Source organism: Leptosomus discolor, unplaced genomic scaffold (genome assembly GCF_034619465.1).
Source record: "Leptosomus discolor isolate bLepDis1 unplaced genomic scaffold, bLepDis1.hap2 HAP2_SCAFFOLD_41, whole genome shotgun sequence".
NCBI classification, from domain to species: Eukaryota; Metazoa; Chordata; class Aves; order Leptosomiformes; family Leptosomidae; genus Leptosomus; species Leptosomus discolor.
In genome coordinates, this window is record NW_028237908.1 from 760,507 (window position 1) to 777,165 (window position 16,659).

The following is a 16,659-nucleotide window of genomic DNA, read 5'->3' on the forward strand; positions in this document are numbered from 1 at the left end:
GGTGGGGATCAGTCTCTTCTCCCAAGTAACGAGCAATAGGACAAGAGGAAATGGCCTCAAGTTGCACCAGGGGAAGTTCTAGATTGGACATGAGGAAAAATTTCTTTACTGAAAGAGTGATCAAACGTTGGAACAGGCTGCCCAGGGAGGTGGTGGAGGTGTTCAAAACACGAGTTGATGTAGAACACAGATCCACGCCTGATGTCTGAGCCTGCTCAGGGGGGGAAGACAGGGTGGAAAAAAGGGAAAGGATAGAAAGGAGGAGAGGGGAGGGGAGCTGCCATGGCTTTGCCCCAGATCAGCAAGGCTTTCTCAAAATCTGAATCTGTCTGTGCTCCATCCACAGCCCTGGGCAGGAAGAGCCTCCTGACGGGAGCTATTCACATCAGCCAGGCCGGAACCTGGCAGGAGACAGGGCTCAGCCACCTAGGACGTTACAGGCACCTGCATAAACCATGAGCTTGCTCCTACCCTAATAGCTACAGTGCCACCACGGTCATTACAAGGAGATGCACATGCCAGGGGACACCTCTGGGCCTGTACCCTGCTTGGGATCATGTGAAACCACAAGCAGCTTGTTGACAACTGAAGGAATCTTAAGAGCTCCTCAGCCACAAGTGACATCACAAGCTCCTGCACAACCCAGCTGCCTCCTCCCGCCCACTCACATCTCCATGGAAATAGGACAACACAAGCACCTTTACAAGCCACATGGCCTTTCATCCACTATCCCATACTCAGACAGCAGTTGTCTCAAAAGCACCTTTGCAGGCCAGGGCGCTACTTCTGATCTTGGTTCAAGGAAGCCCATCCCAGGGCTGCATTCAGGTGTTTCCCAGGGGAAGTTACTCTCAATGAGAAGTGACCTCAAGACACTGTCTGTCTCACAGGCCTTCATGGCACCCCTAAGAATAGCTGATGGCCCTTATGCTTGCTCAGGATGACCTCCCTACACATACACGATGGGCATGCTTATGTCTGCTCTGTACAATGCGAACATGGACTCCTGACCCAGTCCTTTGGTGTCCCTCTGTGGAGGAACAAGCAACCTCTGTGAGCCGGGGTGAGAGGCCAGTGCTGGACATGGTGATTGTTACTGGCCGCTCTGTGAGGATGGCCCTGGGACAGCTCCTCTGGGGTGTGCAGGGAGCACAGGCACAGCCAGACTCTGCTCTGCGGGTCTCTCACAGGAGCTTGGTTGTGCAGGTCACTGCTGTGTGCCCCCTACCCTGCACAGTCACACACTTGAGCTACTCTGAATATTGGCACCTTCCTGCCCTGTCCCCACAAGCAAAGCAGCCCTGCTGGGATTGGTCCCACAGCAGGGAACGGAGGCCACTGAGAACGTTCATCCAGCCGGCATGCTGAGGAGATCCCCACACCGGGCACCTTGCAGCCCCATATGCCAAACTTGCTCCCCAGGACAGCAAGAAACAACTGGCCTTGGGGATCCTCAGGAAGGTCCTTTTGCCCCAGAGAAAGGGCAGCCTGACCCGAGCTGCCACCCACACCAAAGAGTTTCTTCTTCCATGTCCCCCCTGCACACACAAATGGTGCCCTGCACTTCTCCTTGGACATCCCATCTCCCCACAGAGACTTTTCCCTACAGAGCTCATCTATGTTGACCCAGATGGCCATTCCTGCACCCCCTCCCCAGGCTCCCACAGCCCCTGAACTGGTGGTGCTGCTCTGCAGAGCAAGTGGGCTGTGGTAGCCAGGGCCATACTGGTGAGGTTGAGAGGCAGACCCAGCTCAGGGTAACTAGTGCCCCCTCCCCTTCAGTACACAGACACTGCCCCCGCAGCTCCACAGAAGATCTTGGAGAAATTAACTCAGACAAGCAAGTCGGTGCAGGGTCCTTTATTTGGATTAAACACGTGGAGAGCACAGCTCCTTATTTACACAAAGTCTCTGGGTCACACAAGGCAGGCAGACACTGACATAGAAATACGATGAAAAATAAAAATATAGGGAGGGTTTATGGACAGCCTTAATACAACCAAGAAAAGATAAAACCAAAGAAACCAAACAACCTACGAAAGAGGCTGGCCCTGTAATGGGTTCTTTTATTAATGATATGCAGGGGAAGATGGGCAGTTCATTGATGCTTCTGCAAAGCAACCAGTCATCAGTTTCCTCAGGGCATCCTTGAGCTCCTGGTTCCTCATGCTGTAGATGAGGGGGTTCACTACTGGAGGTACCACTGAATACAGAACTGCCATCACCAGGTACAGCGATGTGGAGGAGATGGAGGGGGGCTTCAGGTAGGCAAACATGGCAGTGCTGACAAAAAGGGAGACCACGGCCAGGTGAGGGAGGCAGGTGGAAAAGGCTTTGTGGCGTCCCTGCTCCGAGGGGATCCTAAGCACGGCCATGAAGATCCCCACGTAGGACAGCACGATGAACACGAAACAAAGAAAAGAAAAAATTACAGTAACCACAAGCAACCCAACCTCTCTTAGATAGTCATCTGAGCAGGAGAGCTTGAGGATCTGGGGGATTTCACAGAAGAACTGGTCCACAGCATTGCCTCGGCAGAGGGGCAGTGAAAATGTATTGGCCGTGTGCAGCACAGCATAGAGAAACCCACTGCCCCAGGCAGCTGCTGCCATGTGGACACAAGCTCTGCTGCCCAGGAGGGTCCCATAGTGCAGGGGTTTGCAGATGGCAACGTAGCGGTCATAGGCCATGACTGTGAGAAGATAAAACTCTGCTGAAATCAAGAGGACAAATAGAAAACACTGGGTAACACATCCTGAGTAGGAGATGGCCCTGGTATTCCAGAGGCAAGTGACCATGGCTTTGGGGAGAGTGGTGGAGAGGGAGCCCAGGTCGACGATGGAGAGGTTGAGGAGGAAGAAGTACATGGGGGTGTGGAGGTGGGGGTCACAGGCTATGGTGGTGATTATAAGTCCGTTGCCCAAGAGGGCAGCCAGGTAGATGCCAAGGAAGAGTCCGAAGGTCAACAGCTGCAGCTCCCGTGTGTCTACGAATGCCAGGAGGAGGAACTGGGTGATGGAGCTGGCATTCGACATTTTCACTGCAGGAATGGTGAACTGTTGAAAGATGAGAAGACATTGACAAGTGAGGACAGATTTCTCTGAGCCAGTCTTATGCCGTTTCTCACTGATAATCCCCGCAATGGCTACTTTTTTTTAGAAGACCTTCAGTCAGTACCTTTTTGTGAGTTCAGGATTGACGAGCAGGGGCTCTGCCCACGGGCTCCAGAGAAGTCAGACCTGTGCTATTGCAGTGGTGTCAAACAGCCTGTGCATTCGGTAGGTGTTCCTGGCAATGGGTGCCTTCAGTCCAGTGAGAGGTATTTGCCTCAGTGACTGTGTGAAAATTGTCCCTATTTATTGCAGTGCGATGGAGTCAGCACCCAGACCAGCTGTGTCTGAGAGGGAAGAGCCCAGGGAGGGACCCAGCCCTTCCAACTCTGCTCTCCTGAACAGCAAAGTCTGGGTCGGAATCACTCACGGCCAACACAGAACCTTTCTCCCCCCCATTTTCCATCTCCAGGCTCTCTCCAGACATAACAGCAGCGTGCCTGTGGGGGAGAATGGGGCTGTCACTAGGTTCCCACCCTCCCCTGCTGAATTGCCCCCAGCACAGGCGAAAGTCACTTCAAACTCATCATCCCAGGGAGATGGTCAGGTGCACAAAAGACAGTGCCCAGCATCTCCTAAATGGAGCCTTAACTTGATTCCAAGTCCCACACACTGAATTGCCCAGAGGCAGCCAGGAACAGTGTCTCAAATGTATCTGTGATACGTTACACTCTCCCGACAACCCAGAACTTCCACAAGCAAGAAAAAGAGCAGGAAGAATTGCAGGGAAATACCCTGATCCTTCTCTGAATGTGAAACAGCAGAGGAAGACAGCGGGCACTCAGGAAAGCCTTCTCCTTACACAGCAGAACACAGCACCTCCACATTGGTGACATCGCAGGCCAGTTACTCTCAGTCCTTTTTCTCTGCAGAAGGAAAAGGTTTATGTGTCAGGAGAGATGCATCTTTACTGGGGATCTGTCCTTCCACCCGCAGCTTCTCCCCATAGCTGCATGAGGAGATACCTGGGCAGGCTGAGTGCTGATCCTGGCTGATGACAGATTCCCTGCCCAAGGTAACAGCCACATGAGGTGAAGAGACACTGCTTGGAAGGAGAGCCCTGGGCACCCCTGGCTGCACACCCACCTTCACATCTTCAAGCCACCCCCACTGGGCTTCACACCCCACAGCCATCCCCACCAGAAGGCAGCCGTCATGCCCTGTCCCTCTCACACTGCACTAGGGAAGCCCTGCTCTGCAGCCCGGCTTCCTCTTCTCCATCACAGACAGATCCCAGAGGTTGGACACATTCAGGAGATCCTGCAAGGAACCACCGACACATTTCCCTGCACCCAGAGACTTACTGTGTCAGAGGCTGGGAAGAGTTCTCCTCCAGTGAGCTCTCACCCATCCTCCCACTCTCCCCTGCCTTCAACCTCTCTCTGCCCCGCTCCTTTCTCCTTGGTGCCCACAGGCAGCCCCCTCAGCCCTGCTGCGCTTGGCAGAGCAGCTGCTGCTGGGCAGAGCTGTCTCCCTGCAGCTCTGCCTGCTTGCTAGGATCTCTCTCTGTCCCAGGAGCCCAGCCCAGATCAGCACCAGAGAAGCAGCTCAAGATCTTTACATGATATCTCTGGTGGTTTTAGTGCTTAGTCCGTGAAACTCAGACACTGAGGGAAGGCTGAGGAAACCTCTTAAGGAGTCAAAGTCAGATGCAAACTCCAAACTTTCCTGGAGAACTAATGGGTTCCACTGAGGGACATTACTGACAAAGTCTCCCTGATGGCTGGTTGAAGGAGAAAACTGGAGGCAGTGAGGACAAGTAGACAAAGGCAAGGTGAAGGTGGCTCTGATCCTGAGTAAACCTTGGTGTTCTTTAGGAAACCAAAAGAAAGCCCTGAATCCTCAGGCCCTGCAAGGCAGACCCTGTCCCTCACCCATTCCTCAGGGTTCTTCCTGGGGCAGGGTGATGTGGGGATGTGCAGTGCCAAGGGCAGGGCCAAGGTCCTCTGCTTCTGGGGTTGTCCTGGGTGGGCTGAGGAGGCACTGAGGTGCTGGTGCCGTAAGGTAAAGGGGTCTTCTGGTAGGCCTTGGGGGCTGAGACAACAGCCCTAGCCAAGGGGATAAAGACCTCAGCTCTCTTGGGGGCTTTTTATTTTGCCAGAGCCCTTGAGCGTCTCCACCACAGGATGTCCTACAGTGTCCCACACCTGCGCTTGCCATTGCACCGTACAGATCAGACTGTCCCCAGGAGAGGCCTGAGCAACGCCTGAGGGATCTGTTCTCCCTTCCCAGAGGCTGGAGGTCAGGACCTGTAGCCTTCATGGAACACCCCCAGGTTTACTCAACATCAGAGTGACCTTGCCTTTGCCTGCCTGGGATGAAGGGAGCTCCTGGCAAGAGGGCAGTGCTGCCAAGAGCTCTGGAGTGTCACTATTCTCCCAGAATCACTGAACCAAGGAGGCCGGAAGGCAGCCAGCCGCCACCTTTTCTGGGCTTCCCCTTCATGCTTGGTTTTAGCCAGCAGCTCCTTTCTCAGCCGTGCCAGCCTCCTGCCACCTTAATGTGACCTTCAGCATGTCAAGGTGGACCATTCTGGATTGTGAAGAGGAGATCCTTGATCATAAACACCTCTCTGCACTTGTCTTCTCTGATAGCTGTAGCCCATGGGATTTTTCCAAGGTGGTCCCTCAGCAGGCCAAAATCTGCTCTCTTGAAACCCTGATCTTTGCCTTCTTCCCTTTTCTCCTCATCCTCCAATCTACCTTCTCACCCTGGACTTTTCCATTCCTAACCAGCCTTTCTTGATTTGTAAACATTGTGGTTTAACCCCCACTAGATGTTAGGCACCACCCTGCAGCTTGCTTACATCCCTCCCCCAAACTCGGTGCGACAGGGGAAGAGGAAATGTAGAGTAAAAGCAAGAACATTTAAGATGGTGATTTGGGGTCATTGGCCTGCTTGTGTCTGTCTTCAACCTCTTGCACCCTCACCCCTCTATTCCCTAGTGGGGCACAGTCAAAACAGAGATGGCCTTGAGGCTTTTCAAACACTTTTCAGTATCAGCTAGAACATTCGTGTGTTCTCAGCATTGTTTTAGTCACAAATCTGAGACATAGCACCACAGGAGCTTTCACAAAAGAAGGAAGTCCAGCCCAGCCAGGCCCAGTCCAATCTCCCCACATTATTCCATCCCATTTCTGTCATAGTCAGGTCCCACACTAACCAAAATACCTTCATATACAACCACCCCCATTCAATCCTGCTGTTTACAGACAGGTATCATTGCTTTACCTATGGACCACCCCTCTCAAATGTCTAAGAAATTGTCTGTGAAGTGTCCACTAAGTTCATGTCATCCATAACTTCAGTTCCGATTTTTATGGTGGTTACGCAGGACAGGAAAGGTGTGTTGCGTGGAGTTACTGATCATGACAACTGGCTCAAGTTGGGTCAAGGTAACTGGCTCGATGGCCGAGCACAGGGTTAGTGGTGAATGGAGTTCAATCCAGATGGTGACTGGTCACAAGCAGTGTCCCCCAGGGCTCAGTGTTGGGGCCGATCTTAACATCTTTATCAATGATCTGGATGAAGGGATTGAGTGTTGCCTCAGTGAGTTTGCAGATGGCACTAAATTGAGTGGGAGTTTGATCTCCTTGAGAGCAGGAGGGCTCTGCAGATGGATATGGCAAGGTTGGATCGATAGGCTGAGGCCAATTGTATGAGGTTCAACAAGGCCAAGAGCCCAAGTCCTGCACCTGGGGCACAACAACCCCAAGCAGCACTATAGGCTTGGGGATGAGTGGCTTGAAAGCTGCCTGGCAGAAAAGGCCCTGGGGGTGCTGCATGACAGGCAGCTGAACATGAGCCGGCAGTGTGCCCAGGTGGCCAAGAAGGCCAACAGCATCCTGGTCTGTATCAGCAATGGTGTGTCCACCAGGAATAGGGAGGTGTTTGTGCCCCTGTGCTCAGCACTTGTGAGGCCGCACCTCGAATGCTGTGTGCAGTTTTGGGCCCCTCACTGCAAGAAAGACACTGAGGTGCTGGAGTGTGTTCAGAGAAGGGCAACGAAGCTGGTGAAGGGTCTGTAGAAGAGATCTTATGAGGAGCAGCTGAGGGAACGGGGGTTCTTTAGTCTGGAGAAAAGGAGGCTGAGGGCAGACCTCATCGCTCTCTACAACTACCTGAGAGGAGGTTGTAGTGAGGTTGGGGTCACTCTCTTCTCCCTAGGAAATAGTGGTAGGACAAGAGCAAATGACCTCAAGTTGCGCCAGGGGAAGTTTAGGTTGGACATGAAGTAACGCTTCTTTACTGAAAGAGTTGTGAAACATTGGAACAGGCTGGACAGGAAGTGGTGGAGCCACCATCCCTGGAGGTGCTCAAGAAACACGATTCCATGATTCTGATTGTTGCACTTGCCTAGATTTTTGAAACGTTCAGTTAGGTGATACCTGCTGCAGTACTTGCTAAAATATACAACTAAAACTTGCTGTTGATACTAAACTGGGAGGAATGGCTGACAAACCAGAAGGCTGTGCTGTCGTTCAGTGAGACCTGGACAGGCTGGAGAGGTGGGCGGGGAGGAACATAATGACATTCAATAAGGGTAAATATAGGGTCCTGGACCTGGGGAAGAATAATCCCATGCACCAGTACAGGCGGGGTTCGATGTCTTGGAAAGCAGCTCTGCAGAAAAGGACCTGGGAGCTGTGGTGGACAGCAAGTTAACCATAAGCCAGTCATGTGCCCTTGTGGCCAAAAAGGCCAGTGTTATCCTGGGGTGCGTGAAGAAGTGTGTGGCCAGCAGGTGGAGGGAGGTTCTCTTCCCCCTCTACTCTGCCATGGTGAGGCCACAACTGGAGTGCTGTATCCAATTCTGGGCCCTCCAGTTCAAGAGGGACATGGAACTAGTGGAGAGTGTCCAATGGAGGGCTACTAAGATGATGAGGAGACTGGAGCATCTCTCTTGTGAGGAAAGGCTGAGAGACCTGGGGCTCTTTAGCCTGGAGAAGACTGAGAGGGGAGCTTATCAACATTTATAAATATGTAAAGGGTGGGTGTCAAGAGGATGGAGCCAGGCTTTCCTCAGTGGTGTCTAGCGACAGGACAAGAGGCAACGGGCACAAACTTTAGCACAGGAAGTTCCGCCTCAACATGAAGAAAAACTCGTTTACATTGAGGATGGCAGAGCATTGGAACAGGCTGCCCAGGGCAGTGGTGGAGTCTCCTTCTCTGGAGATATTCAAAACCCACCTGTATGCAGTCCGGTGTAACCTGCTCTGGGTGAACCTGCTTTAGCAGGGGGGTTGGACTAGATGATCTCCAGAGTTCTCTTCCAACCCCCACCCTTCTGTGATTCTGTGACCTTGAGGAGAGGAGCCTGGGCATGATGAGGGAAGCCGCATTAGCCAGTGGCACATGCTGACCATGAATAAGTCCTGCTGCACACAGGGCTGTATTAGGGGGAGTGGGGCCACCCAGACAGGAGTTATCATGGCCCTTGACTGAGCACTGGTGTGGCCACATCTGCACTAGTGTATCTGCAAGTGGAGCGCTCTGTTCTGAAGGAATGAGAAGGAATGGGAGAGGCTCCAGATGGGATCTGCCAGGATGGGGTTTGGGGCCTATGTGGAGGGCTGAGGGACCTGGCGTTCTTTAGGCTGATGAAGTGCAAGCCTAGGGCTCTATAGTAACTGCTTGAAGGGTGGTCCCAGAGATGATGGAGCTTTTGTCGCTAGTGGGAAGAGAAGGAAACCTCCACAAAGTGCCGCTTGGAAGGTACAGACTGCATATGAGGAAAAAGAAATTTCCCTCAAAGGGTAGCCTTTTGGTGCAAGGGGTCCCCAGAGGGAGTCTGGATCAGCCCATGGCTTTGTGTTTCAAGGAACAGGTGGTGAGGGTGGAGAGACGTAAGTAAATGTATAGAAATGCTGAGGGCAGAGCTGTGTGGGAAAGCAAGATGGGTGTGTGCAGCCGGCAAGGGAAGAGGGGCAGGCGTGGCAGAGTGCAGGACAGCCTGCAGCAGAGATGGCCGAGGGCTCTGGCAAGGCTCAAAGGCCCAACAGGAGCAAGGCCTTGGGCCCTTTGGCTATGGCAGTGGCCTCTGCCACCAAGGCCTCCCAGGCAGAACTTTCCGTTTCTCCTTGCCCGTTGCTTGGGGAAGGTGGGAGGGCTTGTCCAGTTTCCCTGCCTTTGGCACTGCTCCCCCTCACACCCCACTGCCCCCGGGAAAAGACCTGAGCCCCCCGCGAGGGGCAGGATCTGCCTGCCCAGGGCCTGAGGCTCAGGCTTTGGACTTTCTGCTGGGTGAAGCAAAGCCAGGGTTTTCTCAGCACTCCAGCCCCCTGCACAGGGCCTTTGCCTGCCTGCAAGCACAGCCTCCAGTTCTCTGCTCTAAGGAGTCCCTGGGGAGGCTGTGTCAGCAGTGGCCCTCAGTGGGGCCAGTCAGTCCTTCAAGGGACTTTGGGGTTTGCTTCTCACTTGGGTGAATTGAGCAGTTTGCTCAGTCTCTTCTCGGCAGATAAGATTCCTTTACTTAAGGCCAAATACCCCATGGGGCTCATTAAAAGACAGAAAGCCCTAAGGAGCTATTTCTCTTACTTTCATTTTCTTCAAGTCTTCGTGATTTCTACAGCTAATTGGAATCCTTTCAGAGTGCAGTTAAAGAAAATTATTTGAAAAGGCACCTAATTAAAATTAATTCTATATTAAAGGGTATTTTTATTTACTTTTTATTTTAGAGAAGAGTTATAGAAGTTTTCTGCAATTGATATTGATGCACAGTGTCTCCTTAGCAACTCTGGACAGCTAGGAACAGCAGTCCCTTGAGGTCTGACACTGTATGGACAATTTGCTCCTCACCTCCTCTACCTCGCCATTGCTGTCTTTGGCCAACGGGGATTTACATCCTCTCTTACCTCAGACTTCTCCACTCAAGTCTGCAGACAAATGTCACATCTCCATTGCACCATCTCCCACCTGCTTTCCTTAGAGAACTGCCTGCACACAGGCACAGAAGGACTTCTCCCATGGGCAAGCAAAGAAAAGGAAAGCAGGACCAAGTCTCATCAACAATAAAACACACTCCTCAACCGTGTGATAAGTACAAGGTGTTTCTAATGAGGTGCCTTTGACAAGGGATATTCCTATGAGAAATGTGTTAGATCAATAGATACACAAAGGTAGATATAAACATAATGAAAGAGTTGGTGAGAGAAAACTAGACTACTGAAATTCTGTTAGTCCCAGAAGCTCAAAGCAGCTCCGTTGGTGAGAGGTGTTTGAAAGTACAAAGAGTAAAGGAAAGAAAAGCCTGAAGAATGATGAAAAAGGCCTTTGCCTGGGCAGTTGGCTTCTGAAAAGATGACTTTACAAATGGTCGTTTTATCAGGACAGGTGAAAACACATGAAAAGGCAGAGAAATCAAATACAGCGTGTGACAGGCAGAGTAGTGGTAGTGGAGTTCCAGGGGAAGATCAGCATTGCTTTGGCAAAGACCCAGCTGGCCCCTGGCCTCACGCCTCCTCACCCACCATGGCCAGCACCAGCACCAGCACAAGCCAGCTGCCTGCTCCTGCTGGGACTGACACAAAGCCTCCAGTGACATCCCCAGCAGCGGCACAAGCCTGCTGCACACTCCTGCCCTAGCAGCTCCTGAGCCATCAGGGACAGCAGGAGGAGCTGCACAAGGCAGGGGCTGCTCTTGACCTGTCCCCTGTGCAGCCACCTATGACGCCACCCAGCACGACCCATTTAGCTTAGTATCCCGTTTTAATGTGAAGCAAGAACAGCGTGGGTAGCACTGACCCAAATGTTCTGAATTTTCCTTCCACAAAGAAACCTCAGAGCACTCCGGAGAGTCTGGCGGCTCTAAGCGACCCATGCAGTACTTTAGCCCTCCGGCAGCCTGTTCTGGGCAATAAAAGCCTTCATGTCTGAGCTGCGAGTGTAGTTCACTCACACGCACCTCACTCAAAAAACCAGAGGTGGGGAATGCTCCACTTGCACTTTTGACACTGACACTTCCTTACGGAGCCGGTTACCACGTCTGCCCCAGCCAACCGCAGCTTCTTCCGAGCAGTCATGGGGATGAGTTTTCCCCCAGAGAAGTTCTTCAGGCAGCTCAAGGGATGTTTTACTTCATTGCTGGGCGTCACATGTCAGTGATTCACTCCAAAGGTTACGAGCTGACCCCTGTTACACGCCCCACAAACGCAGACACTCCACAAGAAGCGGACACCTGACTAGGATGAAAGATTCCACAGTGAGGAATGATTAAGGCCCTGCCTGGAACCTCCTCTATTACTCCTGAATTTGACACCTTCTGGATGGAAGAACTAAGGCTAAAAATGTGCTCTACTGCCCATCGGAACACGCACAGAGTTTCAATGTAATAAAAAGCATTACAAAAGAAAGCTGACAAATCCTTCATGCAATTGGAATTTGAGAAGTAAGCTTGCACTGAACAAGGCAGAGCTCTCCTACATGTTTTCTGATTCCTAAGGTCCATTTCTTCCCAACAAACGTATGAAGAAACTGTAAACAGTTTGCCACCTAATTTTAATAGAATCATTACAGCAGTCTTAAAAAAAAAACCAACCCACAACCATAAAAACCCTCACACTCAAGGATTTCAGGAAATAGATATTGTCAGCAATAAATCCATTCCTTTAAACAGGAAGGCAGATACAGAAAATGACACTCTGCTGCCACAGAAAATGACATGACATTTTCTCAAGATGAAACTCAAACATATTAAACATCAGTCGCTGAGATCAGCTGCTTGGGGTTGGGCCCAGCCAGCAGCAGATCTCGGTGTTCAGGAGCTTTCCAGAGGTTTTCCTGCTGTAGGGAAACACGAGGGGAGCGACGAGACCCGCCCAGAGCCAGCAGCTCTTGCGGGGAGAGGCGGAGGGGCCGTCGGCATGGCCAGAGCAACGGCTGTCCCCGGCTGTCACTGCCTGCCCACAACAGGAGCCTGTGGGGAGCAAAGGAGCGGAGCGAGCAGCTCCCACGGCATTGTGCGGGGAGGGCGCTGAAGCTCCGCCAGTTGGAGAGGCCGAGGGCGCTCATCCTCCCTGACCCTCGAGGCAGAAGGGTGGGCACTCGTGGCAGAGCCAAGGCTGCAGCTCTGGCTGGACACTCTGCACCACCGGCCCCGGCGGGGACCAGTGCCTCCAGCCAGACGGAGCTGCTGAAGGGAGAGGCTGCGGTTCAGCCCTCAGCCTGGGGGAAGTGCCTTGACCTTCCTCCTGGGGAAGGGGTGGGGAACAAACGCAGCTGCAAAAGCTGTGCTCAGGTGGAGGACCTCCTGCGGCAGGCGGCTGAGCTGCAGGAGATGGTCACAAGGCTGCAGAGCGCCAGGAGGCAAACAAGGAGAGAGCTAGCTGGATGCAGGGGAACGCAGCAGCGGAACCACAGCCTCTGGCCAAAGAGCCTGAGGTTCTTCCACCAGCACACCCAAAACCGCTCCCTCCGGCCAAAGAGCCAAAACTCTGCCACTGGCACACCCAAAACAAAGGGGGAAGCCAACAACAGTGAGGACTGGGAACTGGTGCAAGGAAGATCCAGAAGGAGGAAGAAGATTTCCTCAAAGCCTGAGGTGCTCCTGCAGAACCACTTCATGGCTCTGCAGAATGAGGAGGGACATAGACAATGCCTTAGAGTTGGGGAAGGCGGATAGATTGGTTCCCCGAATTACAAGGGCAACCAAGAAAAAGTGATGGGCAATAGTAGTGGGAGACACTTTTTAGGGTTACTGAGGCGCCCATTTATCGACCTGCTGTCTAGAGAGTTTTGCTGCTCACTGGGGGCTAGGATGAGGGATGTCACAGAGAGGCTATCAAACTTGGCACCTCCCACGGAGCACTCTCCATTGCTGCTGTTTCCCTTGGGCATCATTAACACAACCAGAAGCAATCTCAAGAGCATCAAGAGGGATTCCAGAGCCCTAGGAGAGGCAGTGAAGGACTCAGGGGCCCAGGTCATCTTTTCACCAGTCCTCCCAGTCAAAGGAAAGGCACTTGAAAGAGCCGCCAGATTCAGGAAAATCCATGAACGGCTGAAGGAGCGGTGCCACAGCCAAGGCTTTGGCTACTTGGACCATGGGACTCCCTGTGAGAAGCCTGGTCTCCTGGGGGCTGATGGGGTACATCTCTCAGAGAAGGGGAGAACACCTTTGGACAAATGTTAGCCAATCTAGGAAGGAGGGCTCTAAACTAGATTTGCTGGGGAGGGGATCCTCAATCCATCTCACTTTGAGGCCAGTGCCAGAAATAGATGCCCTGGTCGTGGAAATGGATCACAGGCCAGTGAGAGAGCACATCAAGTGTAAGAGAACGAATTCCAGCCAGAAAGCACTCCAGCTCGTAAGTCGGCTTCAGTGGGGGGAGGAGCCCACATAAATGCCTCTATGCAACTCACGGAGTGTGGGGAACAAATAAGAGGAGTTAGAGATTTGTGCACATCTACAATGCTGATGATGTTACAGGCATCACTGAGACGTGGTGGGACAGCTCCTATGACTGGTATAGGCTCTTTAGGAAAGACAGGCAGGGATCCTGGTGGGCAGCAGGATGGCCATGAGCCAGCCATGCGCTCTTGTGCGGGCCAGAGGCTATGATCTGGTGGAAGTTACACAGACATGGTGGGACAGCTCATGTGACTGGAATGTGGTCATGGATGGCTGTGTCATTTTCAGGAAAGACAGGCCAACAAGGCAAAGTGGTGGAGTTGCTCTTTACACAAGAGAGCAACTAGAATGTATGGTGTTCCGGCAAGGGGTGGATGAGGAGCGAGCTGAGTTTGTGTGTGAGACTCAAAGGGCAGGCTAGCATGGGAGATATTGTTGTGGGTGTCTGTTACAGGCCACCTGACCAGGATGAGGAAGTGGATGAGGCCTTGTACAGGCAGCTGACAGCAGCCTCACAATCACAGACCCTGGTTCTCAAGGGGGTTTTTAACTACCCAGATATCTGCTGTAAAGGCCTACACAGCCAACCATTCACAGTCCAGAAGGTTCCTCCAGTGCATCGATGATAACTTCTTGATACAATTGGTGGATGAGCCAACAATGAGGGGAGCACTGCTGGATCTCCTCCTCACTAACAAGCCAGGACTAGTTGAAGAAGTGAAGGTCAAGGGCAGCCTTGCCTGCAGCAACCATGAGATGGTGGAGTTCAGGATCTTGTGCGATAGGAACAGAATACCAAGCAAGATCACAACCTTGGACTTCAGCAGGGCAAACTTTGGCCTTTTCAAGCAATTGCTTGGGGAAATCCCATGGAACACGGTACTAGAAGGTAAACAGGCCCAAAGTAGTCGGTTTATGTTCAAGGACAGTTCTTCTAAGCTCAAGATGTGAGCATCCCAGTGGGTAGGAAATCAAGAAAAGGAACTGGAGACCCGCATGGTTAAACAGGGAATTAATGGTCAAACTCAAGTGGAAGAAGAGAGTCTATAGATCTTGGAAGGAGGGGATGGCCACTTGGGAGGACTGTAAGGCTCTTGGAAAGCTAAGGCCTCCTTGGAGTTTAACCTTGCAAGGGAGGTCAAGGACAGCAGAAAGGGCTTCTTCAAACACGTTGCAGATGAAACTAACACCAGAGGCAATGCAGACCCACCGTTGAATGAGGAGGGTGTCCTCGTGACAGAGGATACAAAGAAGGGTGAGCTACTGAATGCTTCCTTGCCTCTGGCTATACTGCTGGAGACTGTCCTCAGGAGCCCCAGACCCCTGAGGCCCCAGAGGAAGTCAGGAGAAAGGAGGAGTTTGCCTTGGTTTATGAGGACTGGATTAGGGATCAGTTAAGCAAGCTGTACATACATAGATCCATGGGCCCTGATGGAATGAACCCGTGGGTACTGAGGGAGCTGGCAGAAGTCATTGCTAGATCACTCTCCATCATCTTTGGTAAGTCATGGGGAACAGGAGAGGTGCCTCAGGTCTGGAGGAAAGCAAATTTCACTCCAGGCTTCAAAAGGGCAAGAAGGAGGACTCGAGTAACTACAGAGCTGTCAGCCTCACCTCCATCCCTGGAAGTCTTCAAGATGAGGTTGGAAGGAGCCTTGAGCAACCTGGTCCAATGGAAGTAATCCCGGCCATAGCAGGATGGTTGGAACTACATGATATTTGAGGTCACTTTGAACCCAAACAATTACATGATTCTGTGATTCTATGTTTCCATCATTGACTTGTGCAAAGTGATTGGGCATCAGCAACTTGTGTTTCTCTTCAATGTGGATCCATCTGTTACTTTTGGGAGAACAGAGGTGTCCTTTTCTTTGTTGAACACTTGTTCTTCTCAGTAAGGGGAGGTGATAAGTCTTGGGTCTCCAGATAATGGTGCAGCAATTATATGGTAACAGTGTTCCTGTCTCCTAATGCCTGTGCAATCAGGTGTGGAATTGTGGCATCAGAGGAGAGAAGTTGATGGTGAGGAGATCCTGAGAGATGCCCTGAGGCAGCCAGTCCCTGGCTGTCAGGGTGTGTGGGCAGGTGCCTCGGGTGGTTATCACCTCCCAGTGCCTGTTCTTTGCAGCCTGAAAAGGCAGGTAATCCCGCTACATGGACACACTACCTAACAGAAGAGTTCCTTGCCTACTCCAGTGAAACCCATCGAGTCACTGTTTGGTGCTGTCAGAAGAGCATGGTTGAGATATGGACCCAAGCCACCTCTTAGGATTCCATGATTGTGACACAGACATAACATTAGAGGACACCATGGTTGGGATGTGAACACAAACCACACTTGAAGGCATCGGAGATGAGATAGGAACCCAAGCCCCAACTCACTAGAGGAATCACCCCAGCAGATGTCCAGATGGGCTTGAGATGGAGGGGTGCACTTGACCACTGAAGCCATTGCAGGTGTTATTCAGGAGTGTGAAACATGCACCGTAGTCAAGTGAGCCAAGCGAGCAAAGCCTCTGTGGTGTGAAGGGTGGTGGCTGCGATATCAGTACAGAGAGGCCTCACAGATGGGTTATATCACACTGCCACGAACCTGCCAAGGCAAGCACCATGTGCTTACTGTGGTGGAAGTGACAACCAGATGGTTGGCAACATGCCCCGTGACCCAAACCACCCCCCAAAACACCATCCTGGGCCTTGAAGAGCAAGTGCTGTGGCACCCCAGAAAGACCTGAGGCAGACAGCAAGATTCATTCTGAAACACCCTCAGAAGCCCCTGGGCCAGGGAACGTGGCAATGATTGGGTGTGCCACATCCCCTGTCACGCACCAGCCTCCGGAATGAGTGACCGAGAGAAGGTTAAGGGCAAGTGTGAGAGCAAAGGGGGTTGGGAAATACAAGGGGTGGGATGCAGCCTGGGCAGAAGCTGTTGCTGAAGATTTTTTGCACAGTGTCAAGGACTGCTCTGTTTCTGACTTTGCCCCACCAGTGAATAGACCGGAGTAGTGAGGCTGCAAGAGGTTGGGGGGAGACACAACCAGGCCAATGACCCCAAATGACCATCTCAAACCCCAAGTTTTCTTGCTTTTTACTCTTCCTTTACCCCCGTCCCACTCAGGTTGGACGAGGGAGGTGATCAAGCTGCAGGGTGGTGCCTAATTTCTTCCTGGGGTTAACTCACAACATCTATAAACAAGGAAG

At 52.1% G+C, this 16,659-nt stretch overlaps 1 protein-coding gene across 1 annotated transcript; it reads right to left on the reverse strand.

Moving 5' to 3' along the window:
- Positions 1–2,069: 2,069 nt before the first annotated feature.
- LOC147412428 (olfactory receptor 14J1-like) lies at positions 2,070–2,690 on the reverse strand. The gene has a single exon (XM_086481417.1). It carries the CDS (start codon positions 2,688–2,690, stop codon positions 2,070–2,072), a length of 621 nt encoding a protein of 206 aa, XP_086337543.1.
- Positions 2,691–16,659: the final 13,969 nt, after the last annotated feature.

What these genes read in the sequence shown, in the direction of transcription:
- LOC147412428 (XM_086481417.1), bottom strand. Translation starts at nt 2,690, where the DNA reads ATGGCCTATGACCGCTACGTTGCCATCTGCAAACCCCTGCACTATGGG.